The following is a 24,139-nucleotide window of genomic DNA, read 5'->3' as shown; positions in this document are numbered from 1 at the left end:
GCCGATAGATACTTCAGCATACATTGTCAGCTGTCAAATGTAAACAGTGGTTAAAATATTGCACTGCAATAGTTTTTATTCAACCCTTTGTCTTTGTGACAGTCAGAGGCAAAACCCTGGGAAGAGTCCATAAAGTGGTTGCATATTACTGCATGCTAATAATTGAAAGTGGCTTTTTTCATGTGGACTGTGACAACTGGACAGTAAGATGACACTGTTAAAGAAAACTAAAGACATCACACTGATATCAGACTTTTAAGATGAAATCACAGTTTATTTTCAACATTCCATTAATGCTGCCCTGGCAATGCCATAACTCCATAGTTCAAAACTCCCTTTTCTCCTCTACATTTTTTCTGGTCATCAAACAAAAACTGTATTCAAATAAGTCCCATAAATAGTGTCTGCTGATGACCGGTAGAGCCTGGTGCACTGCAGCATCATCACAGCAGCACTTCAGCACATATAACATTTACACACTGTCTCTGAGTTGTTAGTGGATGTGGAGAGGAAGACTATTTATTTGCTGTAAACAGAGTACACACTCAAACATAAAGATAACAACTAACTGTACAACCATCTGAATGAACTGTCAGTGTGTGTCTATGTATCACATCAACATGTTACTCAATGTTACGGCGAACATACTATTTGATAAGAACATGAGTACCATTTGAAATACAAAGAAAACAAAGTGAATGAGAACTTCTTAAGAAGATAAAACAAAAGGAAGCAACAACAGAGAAAGGGCAGAGCAGAAGAGTTTTCTTTTCAGATGGATGAGCCTGACTGACCTGCTGTCTTATCCTCACTGGTAATGCAGTCTCTGGACCTTGCTGGCTAAACAGAAAACACATGTAAAACCAAAAATATCTACCCCTGACTGATAGATACATATTTCTATAAATCTACAATGCATGAATCATTTGGTGAGGATGGAGCAGAGTGATTTGCTGCTGATACCTCTTATTGAACCTGACTCCCAGAGTTTCTCTCCCACAATAACAGCAGCTGGCTGCCTGCATGAGGCTCTAACTCCTACATGAAACAAAAAAACAGAGGTGATTACAGTGATTATCTTGAAAGTACTACTTTGAATACTACCTGTATGACATAAAAGACACTCAAGCATTTTAAGTTTGCTCTTCATAAGAAACATCTGGTGATGTGAACCATGCCTCACACAAAGCTGATATCCGAAGATGTACGATTAAAAGTAGTTGACCTACGTAAGGCTGGAAAAGGATCTTACAGTCATCTTACAGCCTTTAGACATCCATCAGTCAACAGTTAGACAAACTGTCTATAAATGGAGACAGTTTGGTACAGTAGCTACTCTTCCTAGAAGTGTGTGCCCAGCCAAGATGGCTACAAATGCACAACACAGAGTCCTCAGTGAGATAAAGAAGAACCCACAAGTAACAGCTAAAGATGATGATGCTGATGCAACAGGACAATGACCCAAAGCATCAAAGTAAATCCACCACAAAATGGCTTCAGAAAAAGCAAATGCACCTTTTAGATTGGCCCAGTCAGATGCCAGACCTTAAATCCACAGAGATGCTGTGGAATGACATCCTACAACATGTCAGAGCTAAAGCAGTTCTGTAAAGAGGAATGATCCAAAATTACTCCTGAACATTGTGCAGGTCTGATCCAGAGCTCCTGAAAGCATTTGCTTGATGTCATTGTTGCCAAAGGAGGTTTGATAAGCTATTAACTCCAGAGGGTTCACTTATATTTTCCTCCAAGGTCAGTATTTTGTGGAGGTATAAATGTACTTTATGGAAGTAAAAGCTTAGTTCTTCAACAAACAAAGCTGAAATTGCCTGAATTGTGAGTGTACTTGTGATGTACTAAACAGGAGAGGAGCACCCTGTGTGAGCATCCTCTCACCTGACCATCCCTGCTGATTTGGACCTTCTTGTTGTCATTCCAGGGGTTGTGGATGTGTTGGGTGCACTGGAAAGGAACACTCTCCTTATGGATCCACTCCACACCGAAAACACCCCCTAGTCCCATGAAGCCCCAGTCCTGACAGCTCTCCTTGCTGATGGCCGATGCCATGTGGGCATAGCCCTGTCAAAAAGGCAAAATATATCCATTTTAAAGGTCCTTATTTATTTTCGCATTCAAAGGGGTTTGAAGAATCTGGAACATGGATTACATTATAATCACAGAGTAAGTGAGCTATTATACATTTTCAAAAGTGTTACCTGGAAGTGTCCAGAGCCCTGAACGGAGAAAATGAGGATGATGAGGTTGTTCTCCAGAAAGGCTTTAGTGAGTTTGGCCTCATTGTTTAGTGTGGTGGACCAGATACCTTTCTGCTGAGAAATTTCTATGTTCCTGATGTTGCTACTCTTCATAATAAAGTACCGTGCTGACAAAAAGGCCAGTTGGTTGGGCACTGGTTTTGAAACCTGCTGGAAACAAGTGAAGCAAAACAACAGTTAATAGACACTGACAATCTCTTTAGCTGTAGTATGTGTTGATAAAACAGTAACTATTAAAATGAAATATATTAATGCAGACACTCCCAGGATGACCTGCTCCTTCTGCCCAAATAAGATGCTCTACAGGGATTCACCAAAGAACCATCACCTCAGCCTCACAGACACATACTGCTGTTCTCCTCTGTTCATGAAATCAGAAGTGGCCATTGGAGAGCTCTTCACAAACAGCTGACAAAGCCCTTAATGATAACCTCAGAAATGGTCCATGAATGCGCTAACTTATATGGCACAAACACAGTGCGGGTTGTTTACTGACCCTACAACAAGCGGCTATATGTTGAAGTTTAGGAGGAGGCTCCATGGGCTGCATTAAGTACTATCTGATGCTTAGCTATTTAAAAAAGCCTGAGATGCCCAGCAACAGTAGAGCATCAGCACAGTTGCAGTATTTTAATACTACTATGGCACTGCAGTAACGCTTCTCACAAAAAGGACAGGTGTATGCAATTAACTGTTTCTAACATAAATGATAAAATGAAAAAAGTCACTGTTAAAGATATTTATAAGACATTCAGTCACATTTGACCAAATTATTACTGAAATGTTACAGGTGTACCTGGCTGTTTCCATAACATAACTGGACTCAAATTTGAAACCCATCAGGGACCTTTCTGTGTGGAGTTTGCATGTTCTCCCTGTGCTTGCGTGGGTTTTCTCCAGGTACTCTGGTTTCCTTCCACAGTCCAAAAACATGTATGTCAGGTTGATTGGTGACTCTAAATTGCCCATAGGAGTGAGTGTGTGTGGTTGTTTGTCTCTATGTGACCCTGTGATGGACTGGTGACCTGTCCAGGGTGTACCCCTGCCTTTCACCCAAAGAGAGCTGGGATAGGCTCCAGCAGATCCCTGTGATCCTGGTTAGGAATAAGTGGGTATAGATAATGGATGGATGAATGGATGGATGGGTGGATGGATGGATAGATGGACAGAGAACTACACAGGGCCCTTTTTAAAACATGCAAGCAGAATGTCAAGTGCAAAGCAGTAGGTCTTTGCAGGCAGTGAATACCTTTTCGGAGGATGAAGGAGAGGGGCTGTCAGAGGGACTGCCTGAGGTCACAGAGCAGGAAGCATTACCGGAGGAGTGTGGATCACAGAGCTGGCTAATGGGAAGTAAGGAATCATTTTTGCTGTAGGCTTTCATCTGAAGAATGCCTGAGGCTGCTGGCGTCTTACAAGACCTGACGGGAATTTGTAAAATGTGACAGTGAAAGTAGGAAATGGAACAAGAAAGTACAACATGACTAATTATACTCAATTCCCAAACTGCAACCTGAGCCTGTATTTGTAAATGCAGAGATGAAATACAAGAGAGAAGGTATTTATTTTCCCTTCACCACTTTTTCCTTTTTTTCCCTTCAGGAAAAAATAAAGTTGATCTTATTTCTCATTTAATATATTAACTGTACACCGATTAGCCATCACATTATGACCACCTGCCTAACACTGTGTACACATGAGTCGATGCAGCCGTAGGTTGGCGCATGTCACTCTGCAACTCACTGTGCATATTCTGTGAATCAGTTTGTTTCCATAGCTCTACTTTCAGGAAGAGAAACACACATTTGTCCACCATTCAGTGACAAACATCAAAAGGAGTGAAAATTGATCATGAGGACAAGTTAGACATTTTTTAAACAAACTGAACATCCTCCCCTCTCTATTTGTGATATCACCTCTACAGCCACTGGATGTTCCTCTTCATAGAGACCATTGTACATAATTTCAAGCATTGCAACAAAGATTCAGACACGGTGGGATTTTTTAAAAGTATAAATGGTTGGTTGGTACTAACCACTGCAGACTGGGAACACCCAACAAGATGTGTAGTTTGGGAGATGCTCTGACCCAGTCATCTAGCCACCACATTTGGCCCCTCTCAGAGCCACTCACATCCTTACACTTGGCTGTTCCTGTTTCCAACACACTAACTTTGAGGATTTAATGTTCACCTGCTGCTTAGTATACCCAACATGCTGGTTGGTGCCACAGTAACAAGTTTATCAGTGTTACTCACTTTATCTGTCAGTGGTCATAATGTTATGGCTGATCAGTGTATTTCATCATATTGCAGCACAATGTTTTTGTTTTTTGTTAACTGCTCCTATTTTAATCTGTTTGATGCAAACTACACATCCTCCTTGTTTACTTTCCATCAGGCAACATGACACTGTTACAGGTCCACCTCAAACCTCACATGATCACCTCTCTGAACACTAGACTTTCCCCTGTCATTCTCAAATTAGAGCAGATACTGCCATCATTCAACTGCAGAAGTGAGCACACTGCAGCAGGCAGCACTGTCAAGCCTTCCACTAAAATTCAACTCTTGTTGCTGAGAGGCTGCAGGCAGACAGCTCCAGAGTCTACTGGATTACTGACCACCTGACAGACAACACAGAGGCTACCTAGAGTAGCCTCTACGTCTTTAGAATGCTCTGGTCCTTTGCTCTGTGCAGCAAACTGTTGCAGATCTTTTACAAGACAGTGACACCACCAGCCTGATCAGGCTTGGCTCTGTGTTAACTGCACATCCAAGCAGGCCAGTCAGGAAGCATGGATCTGTTACACCACAATACATCACACTGCAAGTTTTTGACACAACTTGATACTTGTCATGGGTGGTGTTGCTGGGTAGTTGGGGGCTGTTCTTGGAGTTCTTCACAGAGGACTGGGACCCCTCCTCCGATGACATGGGCCGCGGCCGCTGGCCAATTCCTGTGGGCTGCTGCAAGCCTGCTTCTTGCTCCTCTGCTGAAAGCACCTGAAGTGCGACAGATTAACCTCCAGTCATTAAACTGATTAAACTGTCTCCTCGCGTCCATGATGGAAACACCAGTCAGACACTTTATATCTATCCACTGAGCAGGATGCTCATGAATGCAGCTTTATACATTAACTAAGCCAATATTTCAACGTGGCATCAACGATATATGAATGTTAAGCACATGGACAAGGTGTGGCACACAAACAATATTACAACACCCAGCACTGAGAATAAATGAATTTTAAAGTTAGACCCCTTTTTAATCTGTGTCTGTGAAGATGGATGACAACGTTCCTACAGCTGCTCACCCTAATTTTGACATCTTATTCTGGTGTTGTTTACGTTGTTATGATGCTGTGGTTATTTTCTGTGAAGATGAGGAAAGAAAAGAGACTCTGACTTACAGAAACCAGTGTCCGGATAATGGCCTCGTCTTGTTGAGACCAGGGCTTTGAAGGACAACGAATCCTCTTGATAAACAAGTTCTGCCACTTCTTCCTCAGTTCAAACACCAGTCCTTCAGCCTGACAACAAGAAAAAGTCAGATTAACCTGCATGTAAGATAAGATTTAACACAAAATATAAAGTCCAGAGCAGAGCAGATTTACCAGAAGATAAATGACCTGGAACAAAAAAACAATAGTGTCAGCTAAGAAAAGTGGCGGAACATGTAAAGGAGTCCTGTGAACTTCTTGAAAAAGTTTATTGGATTTGAATGAAAAATCCTTGGAGACAGCAATGTTCCTCACCTCTCTGTCCAATTGGAAGATGAGCCAGTCATCTATCCTCACTTCTGCTAAGTCCTCTGTCTCACTGTCACTGTCATCATTCAGTGGTCTGTCTGAAGAACATAAAGACACAGACTGAATCTGCAGAAGCATCAAACCCCTGACATAAAACAATCATTAGGAGACAGTGCTTTGTGAACCACTTGTAAATTCAAGAGCATGGGATTAAATAATAAATACAAAAAAAAATTGGGAAGGTTTTGTTTCCTTCCCCAGAGAGGTTCTAGCACACCAAACCTGTAGGTTGGTGAAAGTAACACGTAGTTAGTGCAAGACTAAGGCAGAATGCGAAAGTATCTGAATAGTGGTGGAATGATGTGGTTAACACCTAATTTATTATGTTCACAGCTTCCCTGGGAAACCTTAGTCCAGTGTGCTAGAAAAGACTCAGGATTAAACAGGATGGGTGATGGGCCTCCATAGATCGAAAAGTTTGGACGTACTTGGTCACATAGAGGGCTCACAGCTGTTTTGGCAGCAGAGGGACCTATTCAACACTACGCAGGTCGTTATAATGTTGTGGCTGCTCAGTGCTTTGATCAATATTTTGGGGATGACAGTACAATTAGGAAGGTGGTAGAAGGGATGCATGTGAAAACTTGCCTCATTTCAAGTAACACAAACTTCATAGTGGTTCTGTACACTTATAAACTAGCATGTTACCTTTGGAAAACATGAGGTATGTGTTAAATCTCAAGTCTTTATAATTAAATGTGTTTTAAACTACCCTTCCTTACTCACTATATTAAATTGAGTTTCCTTACCTGTGATTCTGACTGCATTTATTTGACATGTCTCTACCAATGACTGTTTGTGTTGCATAATATATTATTTTAATGTTTATTTAGCCAAATGTACCAAATATTTTGATAACCTGAAGTGTACTGAAGACAAGTCGTGCAATTGAGAAGGTGGATTTATTCTTTACTGAGGTTCTTATTTATTGAAATACTGAATTGTAATAAGTTGATATTTTGTTCTTTTGTAGACAAAATCATTCACCTATCCCCATCCATATGCTGAGATCATGAATAAATGGTTGGCACTATTCAGTGGATCATGTGTTTATACAGTACTAATGCCACACAGATAACCCTGGCCTCTCACCTACAGTATCTTAGGCAGCATCAGCCACAGCCCCCTCTACAAGACCCTCCACACGATAAGCAGTATAGATAATTGATGGATGGATTTTGACAAACAAATGTAATTTAGTTGTTTTTTTCTTCATTTTCTACTTAATTACCCATCACTTTCTGGACAGCAGGTTCCTGCAGGGCAGAGCAGGGCAGCTGGGCACAACCTCCGAATATGGCCACAGTGATGGGAGTCACCATGGAACAGCAGCGGACACTGGCCATCCTGTTGCCACGGCTCATTTCATCATAGATCAACCAGTCTGTGGGAAGGGCCTGGACTGATTTGGCTGGACTGTTCTATACAGATACCAAAAAACACAGTCACACCACACTACAAATTACACAGTACAATTCTTTAATTTGCACTGTGCCCGTTAGTTATTAGTAAACAATGGCTGATAAAAGAAGAGAGCCTATTTATAGTAGTAACACTAGAAGTAGCCCACATTTTTTAATCCACCTTAAATTTATGTCTGGCCATATTTCTATTTTAGAAATATAGCATAACAGTGAAGAGAAATATTGATTGTCTGAGAGGGGATAAGACACTACTGATGACACTACTGATGACACTGACAAAATGATGGTGACGCTGACACAAAATATTTTAAAAATAACAGCAGAGATATTCTCCTGGAGACATTCATGTCTCTCACGTGTTTACAACCACAGGTTATTAAATGATGGATAGGGCCAAAAACATGATGGACACATTCAAAATGTAATTATAAGATCCAGCAACTCCAATGGAAGACGTGTCCTTTGTGCGGGTGAGTGCAGCCTTCCAGACATCGAGCCAAAACACAGATCCAGGCTACAGAATAGTTATTTGACCAACAAAAATGATGAAAGGCAGAGTGAAGGCGGAGTTACACATTCATGACATGATTTGTTTTCCTACCTCCTTCAGCTGGAACTGGCTCAGGACAGAAGTGGGATGAAAATGGACCTTCTTCTCCCTGTTACTAGAGAGCAGGGAGGCCTCCCGCTTGACATGGACCAGGTTTGGATACATACCAGCCACCAGGGCTGCCTTCACCACGGCCCAGTTCTCAGAATTCAGATTCACATCACGGATGTCACTGCCTCCACGGGCTCGCACAAAACCTTGATGACAAACAGGTTATTCTAACTATTGGTCTTCATTCATTTATTCATTCATTCAACACAAACTATTACAATTAAAAACGTCAAATCCCAACCCAGCTCTTTCAAATCCGACTAACCAATACAGACTGCCACAGTTGTATTTAAGTGTTTTATAATACAGACCTTTGATCATTATTGCAAGGAACGGTTGGGCTTTGCTGTAGCTTAATATTTAATTTCATAATGACACAATGAGAGATAATAGGTAATTTGGTGATGTCCAGTCATATCCCGCACACTTGGTGGAGTGTAAAAAAAGAAAATGAAAGTGGATCTGACCAATAGCACGAAGCTGTCCGAGCAGCTGTGTTCTCATGCCAAGTATCATGTCCATGGTGGCCTGTGACAGGAAGTTCTTCTCACAGAAGGCTCTCTCCCAGCCGTCGATGCGGGCCTTCTGCCATGCCTGCCGTTACACATGGCAAACATTTTTTCAAGTTGGTAATTTCTCTTTACACACTCCTAAAATCAATGACTTCCTATATTCACCTACCTGGAAGGCTCTAAGCAAGGCCATATGGTCACTGAAGGTGTTGGATGTGAAACGTTTGCGGCAGTGTAGAGCAGCTTGTTTTTGGGAGCCCTGAGCAGGAAGGACGAAGGGGTCACGATACGCCAGAGTACAGGCAATGGTTAGAATTGGGTCCAGGCACTTGAGCACTACAGCACACAGCACCATCTTGCCCAGGTGTGGCTCTACAGGCAGATCAGCCAGATGGTAGCCAAGATCAGTCAGGTCTTCATACTGGTCCATAGCATCTATTGTCTGAAGAGAAAGATGACCTATTGTTGGAATACTGTATGCAGATGTATATAAATCTGAATAAAGTTGGGTATATAATAGGACTTGTTAGTACTTGCTACCTTAAGCATGTGCACAGCATTCCTGACAGCATGTGCAGCAGGAGGCTGTGGAGCTTTGGACAAAAACTCAGTGACTGGGCAGGATGAGGGAGCCAGCAGTTTGGTTTGCAGACACAGTTCCTTAAATACACAACATGACATATAATAACTATTACAGGGCTTTAGTAGGTGTGCTGCACCTGTAATTAGCACTTGGTGTCCATCAGGATTCTTCTTTTCTTCTGCAACTCTAAAAAAATGCAATGCTTTATCCCAGTTACTGTTCATTTTGGATGCTGATGGAGAGTAGTTTTGAGCATTATTCTGATTCTGCTGAACATTTTATGCAAGTATTCAGCTTGTTCTTGTTGATAAAATCACCAGCCAAGTTATATTGCTACAGAAACGAAGAGGTTTGTGAGATGTCTGTCCTCAACACAAAAGTCCATGTAATACTATATTTTTCACCAAAACACCTACTCTCTTTGCACTACTTCATTTGAACGAACATTCCTCCTGTTTGGGGTACAATGGTGGTTACTGCTGTTGCCTCACAGCAAGAAGGTTCCTGGTTTGAAACCCATCAGGGACTTTTTCTGTGTGGAATTTGCATGTTCTCTCTGTGCTTGCGTGGGTTTTCTCCAGGTACTCTGGTTTCCTCCCACAGTCTAAAAACATGTATGTCAGGTTGATTGGTGACTCTAAATTGCCCATTGAAGTGAGTGTGAGTGTGTGTGGTTGTTTGTCTCTATGTGGCCCTGTGATGGACTGGTGACCTGTCCAGGGTGTACCCCTGCCTTTCACCCAAAGAGAGCTGGGATAGGCTCCAGCAGATCCCCGTGACACTGATTAGGAATAAGCAGAGAATTTCAGGGTCTAGAAACTACCATACATTCAAATGAGCTGTGGTTGTTCTGGTCATCACATTTAATAACTAAAGACTTCTCTCTCTATGGTAATTATTGCATAAAATTAATCAGATCAGTGAGCCTAGTAATTTAAATAAAGCTTTAGCATAATGTCCTGATCATGTTACATGTATTTAGAAATACCTATGTAAATCATAAACCTACTTAAATCATAATTGTGTCATTGGCGCTTAGTTAGGGAGAAGTGTAGATGTGCACTCAGTGGGGAAAATGGGAAAGAAGAATTTGTAAATATATATAAAACAAATCTGACTGCAAACAAAGTAGAGTGTTTAAAATGCTGTTGGAAAATTATGGACCTATTGGTAATAGCAGTAGATTGAAAATATAGACATGATTTTTTTCTGTGTGAACCTGTAAAATTATGGTAAAAATAAAATATTGTGTGTGTCTACCTGCAGTGGCATCCGCAGCAGTTGTGGAACCTGAAAATCAAGCATATTGCTGAACCTGAGTCGACTGAAGAGGTGGTAGCAAATCCCTGGTCTGCATCGTCCAGCTCTGTGGACACATCATGCTCTGAGAAGATTCTTGACGTTTAAACTACTATTTGACAATAACTTAAGCTTCCACATTTATTGACAATCATCAGTTGATGTAACTGTTGAGGAGATTTTTAAAAATGGGTTATGGACATTGTTGATGTTACCTTCCCTTTCTTTGCAGAGCGCTGGCTTTCGAGACCCAAACAGTCTTCAACATGGATACATGACTGAGGGTATCAAAGGACTTCTACAAATGGAAAGAACTTTTATAAGTTTATTCTCTCTATTGTCAGACTTCCTGTTACTCGTCTATTATAAATGCAACTCTTCAATGGTCACTGTACCTCTTTGACTTTCCCAGAATCAATGACGAAGACCACATCATTGATGGTGATGCTCGTTTCTGCAATGTTAGTAGAAAGAATCTGAAAAGAAAAACTGACCAGTCAGATACCAGTTTCAAAGTGTGCCATTCGTCTTTAAAATTTCCTGTAAAATTCTGTTCAAAAGGACAACCTCACTAGAGATGATTGGTACAAAGCAGAAGATCTCAGCATTAGCAAAATGTAATGACATAATTTAATGTCAAAATTTCAAGCTCTGGATTTTGCCATACTGTAATCACTTATTTCAGAGCAGACAAATAACAGAATTGCAATTTAAGATATCACTGATTTTTCAGAGGAGACATACTTTACTTTTACTGTCACAGTGCCTGACACAGTGCTCATCTCTGCCCTTTGTAAATTGGCTCTTTATTCCCTGATTCAGATGTCTCCAGACTCCTTCCCTTCCCATCTGCCCCCGGTATTATGATTCTGCTCACCTGCACACCTGTTTACCCTTCCTTTATTGCCTGGTCTTGGCCACTATATCGGTCTCCGATTCCTTCATCAACTCTAGAGTCCATGTACTGTATTTTCATCTGTCTAGCTACCTCGTTCTATCCAGATCATCCGATATGCCTTAGTGGCCCAGCTTTTCTCGCTAGTGTTCTTTACGTTTCTGAGTGTATGAATTTCCAAACCTGTGCCTGGACTCTCCTTGTTTTTGGACTTTGTGATAAAACAGTAATAATGACACATTCAGATGGATTCAAAAGAGCAGGTCAGTGACAGCTGCTTGGTCTCCTTCAGTTTAAACGAAGGAGACTGACTCAAGACTGTTGTGGTCTTTGACTTCCCAGTTCTGTGTCTTTCAAACTCACTGATGCAGCAGCTGCTCACTCATCTCACTCAACAGACACTCACTATTTTCCTGACACCAGATGCAGAAGGTTTCATGGCTTTCTTCTGGTCCAGAGTCTGCATGTCTGAATGTAGAGTGAACACCTGGTACCTGAGAGACAACACACCTCTGTCAGACACACAGAACTGTTCCACACTGACTGAATGATGAGCTATTGCCTGAAATATTTATATATTTAAAAGGCCACTAAATAATGTCTCAATTACTTTATGAGCATAACCTACTCTTGATCAACTGATCAAAGTAAGAACATACAGTATTAAAGATATTTATGATGTTAAACTGTCCTTCATTCCTCCTACATACAGTTTACATTTTACCTCTCAGAGCGTGTGGAGAATCTCTTATCATCATACAGAATGCGGTCCCTGAGTGCAACTATCTCATCGTACCCAGGGAGAAAAATAAGGATGGCCCCTAAAGAATGAGATAAAAGCGGTTACACTGCTCAATGAATAGCTATATAATTAAAATCCAGTTGAGTGCTGAGGCTCACCGTCACTGGTGGTGGAGAAGATGTTGTGCAGCAGATCCATGATGAGGTCCAGATCTACCCACTCATCATCAAAGCTGTGGTGGTACAGTTTGAGCAACTCCTGCTCCTCAGTTCTCACTTCTGCACTGCCACTCTGCACCAGGGTGGACTCATCCAGGTTGCTCACCTCTCTCAAAGGACTGCACAGGGACAGAAACAGAGAGGTAAAACTCAGTTCTTATAATCATGCTTCCATCAGGGCACACCTTTAATTCACTTATACTTCATTTACAGATTGTACAAATATTGGTTAGCTGGGGACAATGACAGAACATTACTTATTTCAGCAATAACAAAGAGTTAAAACAGAATTTAAAATGCTGCATCTCAATAAAATTGTTTTAATGGCACAATTATTTTCATGGCAGAAGACCAGCCAGTTCTACTTACATAATGGTTTTGAGCAGATCCACAGCATCTGTCTGTTGGAAGCATTTGGCAAAGTCTAAAGCAGTCCTGAAATGAGATGAACACACGGTGGCTCGATGCATTTAAAGCATTCACATGCATTTCCAGGCATATATAACAAAGTGGCTCATGTAAGTGGCTCAGTATGGGTAAGAAGTGGAAAATATATTGCCTAAAGTGTAATGCCTTCCGTTCATACAACTACATAACTGGTCATATTGTGAAAAAGCCTGGGGATTAAACCCAAACTCACTGAAGGTTGGGCTTCAATTTGACACACCCTTTAAAAATACACATGCTTCCTCTATTTCTACATATACAGTGCATTCAGAAAGCATTCAGACCCCCTTCACTTTTTTCAATTTTGTTATGTTGCAGCCTGATACTACAGTTTAAATTCATTTTTTTTCTCAGTACCACATAATGACAAAGTGAAAACTGAATTTTTTGTATCTAATTGTTTGTATATTTATTAAAAAGGAACAACCGATATATCACATTTACATAAGTATTCAGACCCTTTGCAACAGCACATGAAAATTAGGTCAGGCGCCTCCCATTTCTCTTGAACTTTGTTGAGATGTTTCTACACCGTGACTGGAGTCCATGCAACACATATCAGAGCAAAAACCAAACCATGAGGTCAAAGGAACTGGCTGCAGAGCTCAGAAACAAGATTGTTGATAGGCACAGAGCTGGAGAAGGCTACAAAAATATTTCTGCTGCACTGAAGGTTCCCAGGAGCACAGTGGTCTCCATGGAATGGAATAGGGGGGGGGGGAGATTAGCAGCAGGAACTGGGAGACTGGTCAGGGTTGAGGGAAAGCTGAATGGAACAAAGTACAGCTCAATGTAAACCTGTTCCCCAGCTCTCAGGACCTCAGACTGGGCCAAAGGTTCACCTTCCAACATGACAACAACCCTAAGCACACAGCCAAGACAACGCAGGAGTAGCTTAGGGGCAACTATGTGAATGTCCTAGAGTGGCCCAGCCAGACCCCCGACTTGAATCCTGTTGAACATCTCTGGAGAGACCTGTAAATGGCTGTCCACCAACGGTCCCCATCCAACCTGACTGAGCTTGAGATGATTTGCAAAGAAGAATGGCAGAAAATCCCCCAATCCAGGTGTGCAAAGCTTGTTGTGTCATACCCAAAAGACTCAAGGCTGTAATTGCTGCCAAAGGTGTTTCAACTAAGTACTGAGTAAAGGGTCTGAATACTTATGTAAAACAAAACTAAAAAATAATTTAAACAACTGTAGTATCAGGCTGCAACATAACAAAATTGAAAAAAGTGAAGAAGCTTTAAAATACTTTCTGAATGCACTGTAATATAAAGCATCTAATGAAGCTGTGATATGATGGCTGTCCTACCATCCATTAGATGCCTTCATGTTGATGTCAGCCCCCATGTTGAGCAGCTGCTCCATCTGTGTGAGGAAGCCTCGGCCTGCTGCCACCATCAGAGGCGTGGCCCCCGTCTCACTGTGCATATAGTCCACTAAGTACAAGAATACAAGTGTCAAAAGCCACTAGAGCCTTCATATTTTTTATACGTCCATTACTTTTCTATGCCAGATTTTTATGTTCCAGGGTCATTACTAAAGTAACAGTTATAAAAAGATGTCAACATTTGTTACAGGGAGTTAGACGAGAAGATCAATACCATGCTATGTCTGTACAGTTAACATGAAATTGGAACCCTGACTGAAACTATTCACTTCCTCGTAGTGCTTAAAAACATTTGTTAGTACATTTGTCTCTTTTGTAAATAAAAGATTAGCCATGAGTGTCATACCACTGACACTTTCATAGAGGATGAGGTTGAAGAGCTGAATGAACGCATCTTGGTCTTCACCAAGGAATATGTTAGAAATGCAGGAGTCCATCTCCTTCTGCAGCCACGGTTCCAGCTGTTCTGAGCCGTTCTCATTCTGTGACACAAGAGAATTCATGTTGTCAAATAAACTGAGATATAGCAAATACTGTGTACTCTCTATGTGTGTGTTGGATTACCAGCTTGTTGTAGGTGCTGTCCCAGGAGCTGCTCTCCTGGGGGAAGCCAGGGACAGACACAGTGCTCCCCTGCTTCTCCTCAACACAATTGTTCTCCACTGCCTTACACCACTCTGTCAAATGTTTCTGCTTCTTCTCTTCTGACATGTCAGACAGACACAAGGGATGAAGACATTGCTTCATTCTGTCCAACTCAGTGGAATAATGACTAAAAGCTTCATACTTCTCTGTGTTTCTTCCTTGTATTTCTTCATGTCCTTTTTTTTAAAGCCGATCAGCCTCAGAATGTCCTCCAGAAAGAACTCCTGCACTTCAAACTGCCTTCCTTTGACTAGAAAATAATTTCATTATAAAATGATTAACTTTCCATTTCACAAACACAGGCTAAATCAATTGACAGCTGGTATGAGGATTTGTTCATTTAATGAGTCAGTAGGACTTACGGTGTACAACAGGGCAGGAGCCAAAGTACTGAAGAAACAGGTCTATGTCCAGAGCTGCACTGGACAGGATCAGTTTCAGTGTGGGGATTTTCTGAAGTACATCCCGCATCTTAGTTAGCAGAAAGTCAGTCAGCCCATCACGCTCATGCACCTCGTCCTATTGAAACACAGCAGGTTACTTGGGTTTGCTCAGTGAGTTTAAAACAAAAGCCAATCTAGGAGCTGACATGAGTTTTGAAAAGTCAGTTAACTCCACTGCTGGATATCTTGCCGCTGCCAACCTCCAGTTTTGCTGCAGTGATATACAAGTGTATTCCAACCAGAGAGCAGCACTAAAACATTGCCTCTTAGTCTGTTGGTTAGTTAATCTTTCAAGAAAATCTTCAAAAAGGTGCATTTCATAAAGCAGGATTACAGTTTCCTGAGTCTGTGTGTCATGTGTATGTGCAGTCTTGATACTCACCACAATGAGATGTGTGACGGTTGTCAGGCTGGCATCTCCAGCCATTAATGTTCTAAGAAACACTCCAACGGTACAAAAGGTCAGCAGTGTCTTGGGAGAGACCCTGGGGTGTGAAAGTCAACAGTTAAAAAAGACACTTCCATAATCAGCAATCTAAGTGTTTTCCACAAGCTTACAAATGTTGGATTGGAAAGCTGGTGCAAATAGCTAAAAGAAGCTTACTAATTATCTTAGGTTTGATATTAGAACCACACCTCTCATAAACCTCTCAGGAGTCCTTTTCATGTAAAATCAATGGCTATTGACAGTTCCAACACTGACTGTCTTTTGTGTTATTGTTCAAAATGGAAGCTGCCTCAATCCTACTCCCTACCAAATTGATCATGTTGTTGACAGTGCAGTAGCCTCACTGTGTGATACTCTTGATATTGCGGCCCCTCTGAAAAAGAAGTTAGTGAATCAGAGGAGATTAGCTCCATGATATAATTTATATATTTGTACCGTAAAGCAACATCACAAAGGCTGGAAAGGAAGTGGCGTTCCACAAATTCAGAGGAATTTTATCTAGCCTGGAAAAACAGTCAGAACTGCATACTATTCATCACTAATAGAGGAAAATAAGAACAATCCCAGGTTTCTTTTCAGCACTGTAGCCAGGCTGACAAAAAGTCACAGCTCTGTTGAGCCCAGTGTTCCCGTAGCTCTCAGCAGTGATGACTTTATGAGTTTCTTTACAAATAAAATCACAACTATTAGAGATAAAATTAATCAGATGCATCCTATACCTGCAATAAATGAATCTTCTACTACAGTAGCTCTTGAATCATCTGCAAGACCTGTTATGTTTAGACTGCTTCTCTCCCATAGATCTCTCTGAATTTACATCAGTAGTTGCTTCATCTAAATCATCAACATGTCTCTTAGATCCCATCCTGACTAGACTACTTAAAGGCACCATGGCTCATCTTTATTGGACTTTAAATGTATCTGTAGTATCAGGCTATATACCACATATATATACCCTTACTCAAAAAACCTAGTCTTGATCCAGGAGTCTTGGCTAATTATAGACTAATACCCAACCTACCATTTGCTTACTTCATAGTTGGTTTCATAATAGAATTTTAACAGGTGGTCAAAGGGTAACTCAAATGTGTTGGGCTAAAGAATGCATGGTATGAGGGTTTTAGTGTTTTAGATGCCTGTAAATAACTGCCAACATTTGTGTAGTGCCATTAAATCCTGAACTTAGATAACAGCTGTGAAAACCTTTGGGGTCTTTTGAAGCTGAGTCCACCCTCAGCTATATATTCCTCAAATTGTAGTGGAGAAACAGAGAACGCTATAGAGGTCTTCTCTCCGTGTGCACGAATTAAAACAGAGATGATTCATCACACTTGTGTTTGTTTTTGAGAATTAGCAACTCTGCTAACCTAAAAGAAATTTCTACAACAACAGAAATGAACTATTAGAAGATTTTCAATCAGGATTTAGAGTACATCATAGTACAGAAACAGCACTGTTAAAAGTCACCAATGATCTTCTCTTAGCCTCAGATAATGGACCCGTTTCTATACTTGTCTGCTAGACCTTAGTGCTGCATTTAACACTATTGACCACAGCATCTTATTAGAGAGACTGGAGCATGTGATTGATATCAGAGGAACAGCATTAAAATGGTTTCAATCCTAATTATAGGACAGATTCCAGTTTATTCATGTCCATGATGAACTTTCCACATGCACAAAAGTTAGTTATGGAGTTCCACAAGGTTCTGTGATAGGACCAATTCTGTTCACCTTATACATGCTTCCTTTAGGCCAGTGATTCTCAAACTGTGGGGGCGCGACGCCGTGACCCGGTGGGGCGCAGCGAACGGGAGTAAATTAGTCTAATTTTTTGTATATCCTAATTAATAATATAATATAATTTTCTTTACTGACAAACACCATACACGCAAAATAAAACAACCACATACAAAGAAACGTGTCATTAAAAAACGCAAATAGAGGGAAAAAAAGAGGACCCATGGTGTGGGAAATAAATGTTTAACATCGGTACTTAATTGTAGCGGGAACAATAAGCAAACCTTCACGCAGCGACGCAATGATTAGTGGGCATAACAATGGATAAATTTGTTACACGGACACCTAAAAGAGCAGGCGACTCCACGCCAGCAGACAAAAACACGACAGGTAAATCACGCAAAAAGCCAGCCAAAAAGAAAATACGATGAAGCCTACCTGGGTCTTGGATTCACAGTGGGGCTGGTGGGGGCAGAGGAGAGACCCATGTGTGTTGTGTGTCTTAAACCGCTGGCAGCAGACAGCATGAGACCCAACAAATTAAAAAGACACTTAGAAACAACGCACCCCAATCTCGTCAATAAACCACTCGACTTCTTTAAAAGGAAATTGGCAGAATACCGTCAGCAGAAAAATCGAATGGTAAAATCCGCATCAGTAAACAGCAAAGCACAAATGGCTTCCTTCAAAGTTGCATACAAAATAGCCCAGTGCAAAACCCACACACGATTGCTGAGCAGCTCATTCTCACCGAATGACACCTTGACTTGTTCGTTGTTTTTTCAATTATGTTTAATCTTTTGTTTTTGCACAGAATGCAACATACCTAAGTAATTACACAATTGCACTTAAATTATATTTATTTTGAACTCTGTATTATTTATTTAGAAGTTATTTTGAATAAATTTGGAAATTTTAAGTTTGAAATAAGTTTCATTGTCATTTTTAGGGGTGAAGTGGGGCTTGAAACTTTATGCTCGGCCTTAAGTGGGGAATGGCAGGAAAAGTTTGAGAACCACTGCTTTAGGCAGTGTTATTAGGAAGCACTCTATTAATTACCACTGCTATTCAGATGACACTCAGCTTTATCTATCTATGAAACCTGTTAACACAAACCAGTTAGCCAGACTTCAGGCTTTATGTCTAACTGACATAAAGGCCTGGATGACCAGTAACTTTCTACTTTTAAATTCAGAGAATATAGAAGTTACTGAATTTGCGACTAAAATCCTCAGAAACAGCTTTTCTAACAATATAGCTACTTTAGATGGCATAGCCCTGGCCTCTAGCACTACTGTGAAAAACCCAAAATTAGGAACATCCTGTCTCAAAATTATGCTGAAAAACTTTGTTACTTCAAGCCTAGAGTACTGTAACTCATTACTATCTGGATGTCCCAGTATCTGTTAGCTCTTTCTATCATCAGTCTTGTGGATGTCTGCAGTTTCAGAGAAAGATGGATAAGATGGAAAATAGATACTAAAGAGAGAAGGTAAATGAAAGTTTTGCAAAGAGATTCTTTTCAGCTTAGTGAATCCAAATACTTTACCAACTTGGAAAACGATCAAAAATGGGTGGATCCATCTGAATCAAACAATTTGCAGTGGGTGTAGGTTATCCACATAAAAAGCACACTATCCTGCACAAATGACTGATCTTGTGTACCTGCTCTCCAGTCTGATGTGGTAGCCGACAGTCTGGCCCACACTCTCCCCTCTTTCTGCTGCCACTCTCTCAGCTACAGCAATGGCAGCCAGGCGTCTGGGCTGAGTGCAGAAGATCCTGCAGGGTTCTCTGTTCCTGCTGCACTCATCCAGGAGGAACTGTGGGATCTAGGCAAAGTACAGTGACACTGCATGACTTTCACACACTTTACTCTAAGGCTCTGTCTGTACCACACAATAGTTATCTAATCTCAGTGGATTTAACTCCCAAACATGTCTGAACTCAGAAATAAATGCAAATTAAATAACTTACGTCACAGTTCCAGGATCTTACTATTTTGTTTGAGTGTAACAATATGTCTAAACATAAGATAAAATAATTCCAAATTTACCTAGTAATTTTACTGGACATGACCAGTTAACATCTCTGGGGTGATTCACCATGTCATACCCCCTCTTTCTCTCCCTATTTCCTGTCCTGCTATTAACATGACCTCCCAAAAAGCAAAGTATATTAGCATGCTAGCATTAGCTAATCACTGGTAAACTCAAACTGCACTGATGGCTAACAGGAATGTCATAAGTTTGGCACATATTTGGTCATAAACAAGAGCATTGGACAAATGATGATGGTACAAGAGGAAATGTCAGAAGATGACCTGAGATATTACAATTCAAACTTCATCCAAATGCTCAGATATTTCACTGATGGTGGCACTAGTGTAACCGTCAGAGGACTCAAGCTTCATCATCTGGGCACCATGATTCATTTGTCCATTAGCTGACATTTGTTGAACTGTCTGCCAGACAGACCTACCTGTGTAGTTTTTCCAGAGCCGGTCTCTCCCACCACCAGCACCACCCTATTCTCTCTGATGAGCTGGATGATCTCCCTCTGGAGTTCATGGACGGGCAGGGAGCGTCTGAAACTGTCCAGCTCTGATGGACTCCTCCTTTGGGGCACCATGGGGATGCCGTTGTTTAAGCGCCCACTTGCCTTGTTCCTATCACAGCTGTTGTCTGAGAGAAGAGCTGAAGATGATTACATGACCCAGTTCAACACGCTGGCTGACTCAAAGGCACTGATGTTTTTCCAGTAACCCAACAGACAAAACAGAATTGGAGGAGTGTAGAAGGCAATTACTTCTATCCTTTGGAGTGCTACATTTCCCCATCAAGTTACAGTCAAAGGGTGGAACAAATGAAAAGTGTGTGTTAAGTTTGACCAGTGAAAATATGTAAGCATAATCAAACCACCATTTCTAAAAATGTAACCTGTGTAAAACTAATACTGTTCCACTCATGTGGCTCTCTGGGCCAGTTATCTGCTGGAAGTTAGCACTATTACATCAGTTTGTCATATTTTCTCATATGGAAAGGATATGACCAGTCACACATCAGAACAACTCACTGCACAGACGCTTGGTGTATTTACATGCACTTCAGTAACCTGGCTACTGTACATCTGTGTATACAAAGGTCAGTTATCAATTTTTTGGCTGGCACTGCATGGTTCACTGATTTTAACTGCATAATGATACAGGACACTGCTTCCAGAAACCACAACACCTGGTTACTTAAATACATCTAAATACAGTTATGATTCTCACCATGCTCTGGAGCCACTGACATGCTACTTTTGTTGTTAGGCTGCATGTCTGTGCGATCCTTATTGCTGACGGGAAACCTCTGGAGGAGGCTGCGGATGAAATATAAGGAATTGTGGGAGAGCGTGAGGGCCATGGTAGGCCGAGGTTTGTCTGAACCATCCTTCTTCCTGATGGTGAGGAAGCGATTTGGTCCTTTCCTGAAAGAGAAGAGATTAACATCTTCCATTAAAAGACACATTGAAACTGACATGGATGGATTCATGAGTTTCACACTGGAAACTCTCTGTCCTAGAGGGACATGCTGTGTAACTCACCTATATGCAAGCATATAGCCCTGGTAGATTACATTCTAACAGGAACGCTGTATTTCTCCTGTTTACAGGCTCTTTGAGACCAAAGCCGAAACCGTTGCTGCTGTGATAACTTTTCTAAGTTGTACAATCCTATCTGACTTTTACAAACCACTGTGCTTTGTTTTGGTGTCTAATATTCCTTACAGACATATACATCTATTCCTCCAACTCGAATTACCATGTTATATTTCTTTGTCTCAACAAATCATGAAACAACATACGTCTACCTGCGTGAGGAGTTCAGCACAAATGCTCTGACTAACATTTGGATACTGGATTTGGCCTGGTAGAGGAACTTACCCTTTGCTCTTAGAAATGTAACCCAGTGACTGTGCCATTCGATGAATGAAAGCTCTCTCAGTACTGGACAAGGAAGAGGGAAACTCCATCTCTGTTCAGTCAGGAAAAGGAAAGTGCAAATCTTACGACATTCTATCACTATCACTCCACTATCAGATATTTCTGCTCACACAGGAGCAATTAGAGCCAATCACCGGCATAATGCTGTAATGTGATTTAACAAAATCTAATATTTTACTATGGCTCATTTTCTTATATTAACAGTCTGTACCTCTCTGGTCACTGTAGCGAAACCTCTCCAGAGAGAGGTTCACTGCTATCTTGACTTCTTCATCAATGTGAATCTCTTTGAGGCCTTTAGAGACAGAACCACGGGTTGGTGTCTTCTGGCACTTGGCTGATTTTTGTGAAACTGTACCAACATTCAACATGATGCACTGCAAAACAAGCAATTTTTGTCTTAGCAAAGATCACCAAATATGGGAAACAGTTTATCTGCTGAATTTTTTTATAATTCCTGTCCAGAATGTAAAAACAGCAGTGGGAACACACACACACAAAAAAACATTATTGTGTGTCAAGTGAAAGTGCCATATGTTATTAGAGGAAACAGTTCAAGGTTTGTCAGAGAGAGGATGTGGGGATGGATGCTATGATGGACAGTCAGCACACTGATCTCACCCTTTATTTCTATTTCTAATATGTTCTTCTTCTGTCAGTATAAGGAACAGATATAAAATCAGCAACTAGAAAATGTGTCAGTAAACGTGTTCACTTTTGACACCTTAGAGACAACTAACAATATAACAGGTTTCTGGTATTTTTTTATTTTAATTAAAAAAAAACAAACACTAACATTATAATAAAATCCAACCTCAATATTTATAAAACAAAGGACAAAATCTATTCTTAACATCAAGTAAATATTTAAAACAGTACTGAAAGTTAGAATTTACTATTACTACTATTACTACTATTTACTGTAATAACATTTATTTATCTTACCAGGTAGTGTGAAATATCACGGATCAAAGTGTAATGGGCCAGACAGCAAAAACGGCTGCAGTGTGAAACAGAAAGGGAAAAGAAACTTATGGATTTTGAAACATTAAGAGACAGGCAGAATGACACTGAAGCTCCAAAGCTTGGTTCACTCCACTCAATGTTAAGACACTTTGCATGGGAGCTTGAGTCACATGAGGTCACTTCTGAAGAAACATTTTGGGAAAAAGAAGAGAAATTCACAGAGAACTATAACGACATGCTAGAAAGAGAGAAGATTTACATGTAGTACCAAGTAATAATGTTATCAAGGTATCGGCACAATTATTGAATACTTCTCTCCATTCACATCACATTAGGACCCATTAAGTTCAAACACACAAGTCCACAGTGACAGTGGGCCTTAAACACAACAAGCATTTTAATATTTAGCTGTTCTTTTTTGGATGAAGCCAAAAGGGCTTTTAGTTACATGTCATTGGAATAAAGAAGAGTTAAGTCAGTATTTGATCCTTGTCCTTTTTTTTCAATATCTAGGACCACCAGAAATGGTTGTACCTAGGTTCTTAGGACAACCTATCTATTGATCACTCCACCGTCACATATTACACAATAACATTCCTCTGTAATGCAGCACTTAAGTATCTATCTATCTCCTTCTACAGCAGTCTTATTGTGGATATAACAACAACACCGTTTTATTGCTGACACATGAGACTAAGTCTGTCTTTGGTCAAGATGTGAGTTTGATTAGTTTCATTGGTTTTATTAGTTTGACTGGCCACCAGGTGCCACTGTACCTGCTGTCTGCAGGTGATGCGGGAACAAAATTGAACACACAATAAGAAAGAAAATGTACATGTAGTATTAGTAGTAGTAGTATTAACAGGAGTTTTGGTAGTAGTATCAGTAGTAGTAATAATATTAGTAGTATGAGAATTAGTATCAGTAGTAGTAGTAGTATCAACAGTATGTAGTATTAGTAGTAATAGTATCAGTAGTTGTAATATTAGTAGTGGTATCAGTATGGTTTTATGGTTTTTTACGGTGGCGCCTTTTCAGTGGCCGGTGAATGGCAGCTCACTGGGGCTGTCCTCAGTAGCTGAGGGAAAGTTAAAGCAGCTTGGGTTAACTGCTAACATGCAAAACATCGACAGGTCGATAAACGTGTCACAAATCGTGTCAGCTCGTTACAAACCTCAATTATCGCTAGTATCGAAAGTAAGGTTACTAACGTTTCATTTCACCGATATCGAAACGTAGCCTGGAGCTGGTGTTAGCCAAGTTAGCTCAGTGTCACTGTCATCGGAACGTAATGGACTCAGATACTGTGCCTTCATCAGTGCAGAGCTCTGGCTTCCGACACGGCTCCCAATCACACCAGTCACGGCAGCGGGACGCTCTCCAGTCTAATGGTCCCGGTGTTTCTCCTTGTTCTGCGGCAATGATGGTGCCGCCACAACCCAACCACATCCGCTCCGACTCCTTCACAATCAGGGGATCATGACCGAGCCCACCAAGGCAAAGACGTTCGTGATTGTAATATTTCAGCTGCAATAACTTCTCAGCCCAGGACAACACCGACTGGACCCTTCTACGCACACTGACGGGAAACACCAGCAGGAAATTCGACTTCCGGCTACGCATTCAGCCTTCAAAATAAAAGCACAGCCAG

The 24,139-nt window shown here is 40.9% G+C and overlaps 1 protein-coding gene across 7 annotated transcripts; it reads right to left on the bottom strand.

Moving 5' to 3' along the window:
• Positions 1-253: 253 nt before the first annotated feature.
• Positions 254-24,073, bottom strand: ythdc2 (YTH domain containing 2). Of its 7 annotated transcripts, none has more exons than XM_026297141.1 (33): positions 23,700-24,073; positions 22,468-22,522; positions 21,734-21,899; positions 21,463-21,553; positions 20,810-21,006; positions 20,017-20,231; positions 19,201-19,367; positions 15,731-15,833; positions 15,268-15,424; positions 15,048-15,155; positions 14,825-14,964; positions 14,607-14,742; positions 14,183-14,309; positions 12,790-12,855; positions 12,361-12,539; positions 12,185-12,281; positions 11,867-11,954; positions 10,961-11,041; positions 10,781-10,863; positions 10,527-10,632; positions 9,224-9,343; positions 8,853-9,125; positions 8,639-8,765; positions 8,112-8,317; positions 7,318-7,507; positions 6,033-6,124; positions 5,688-5,807; positions 5,129-5,280; positions 3,526-3,697; positions 2,217-2,426; positions 1,897-2,079; positions 964-1,038; positions 254-840 (listed from the first exon to the last, which is right to left on the bottom strand). In XM_026297141.1, exons 3-32 carry the CDS (start codon positions 21,891-21,893, stop codon positions 967-969), a joined length of 4,218 nt encoding a protein of 1,405 aa, XP_026152926.1. In that variant the 5' UTR covers positions 21,894-21,899; positions 22,468-22,522; positions 23,700-24,073; the 3' UTR covers positions 254-840; positions 964-966. The 7 variants fall into 7 exon arrangements, with proteins under 7 accessions (XP_026152926.1, XP_026152928.1, XP_026152929.1 ...); XM_026297143.1 differs by having other exon boundaries at positions 254-836; XM_026297144.1 differs by having other exon boundaries at positions 2,217-2,423.
• Between the last annotated feature and the right edge of the window lie 66 nt (positions 24,074-24,139).

This window comes from Mastacembelus armatus, chromosome 12 (genome assembly GCF_900324485.2).
Source record: "Mastacembelus armatus chromosome 12, fMasArm1.2, whole genome shotgun sequence".
In the NCBI taxonomy this organism is placed as follows: Eukaryota; Metazoa; Chordata; class Actinopteri; order Synbranchiformes; family Mastacembelidae; genus Mastacembelus; species Mastacembelus armatus.
The sequence above is the reverse complement of the archived record's forward strand: the minus strand, read 5'-3'. Positions and strand labels throughout refer to the sequence as shown.

Coding starts and splice junctions, on each gene's coding strand:
- ythdc2 (XM_026297141.1), bottom strand. CDS start 21,893: ATGTTGAATGTTGGTACAGTTTCACAAAAATCAGCCAAGTGCCAGAAG. Junction 7,508..8,111: donor GCCAGTTCCAGCTGAAGGAG/GTAGGAAAACAA, acceptor GTATCTGTATAG/AACAGTCCAGCCAAATCAGT. Junction 5,808..6,032: donor TCTTCCAATTGGACAGAGAG/GTGAGGAACATT, acceptor TCTTGTTGTCAG/GCTGAAGGACTGGTGTTTGA.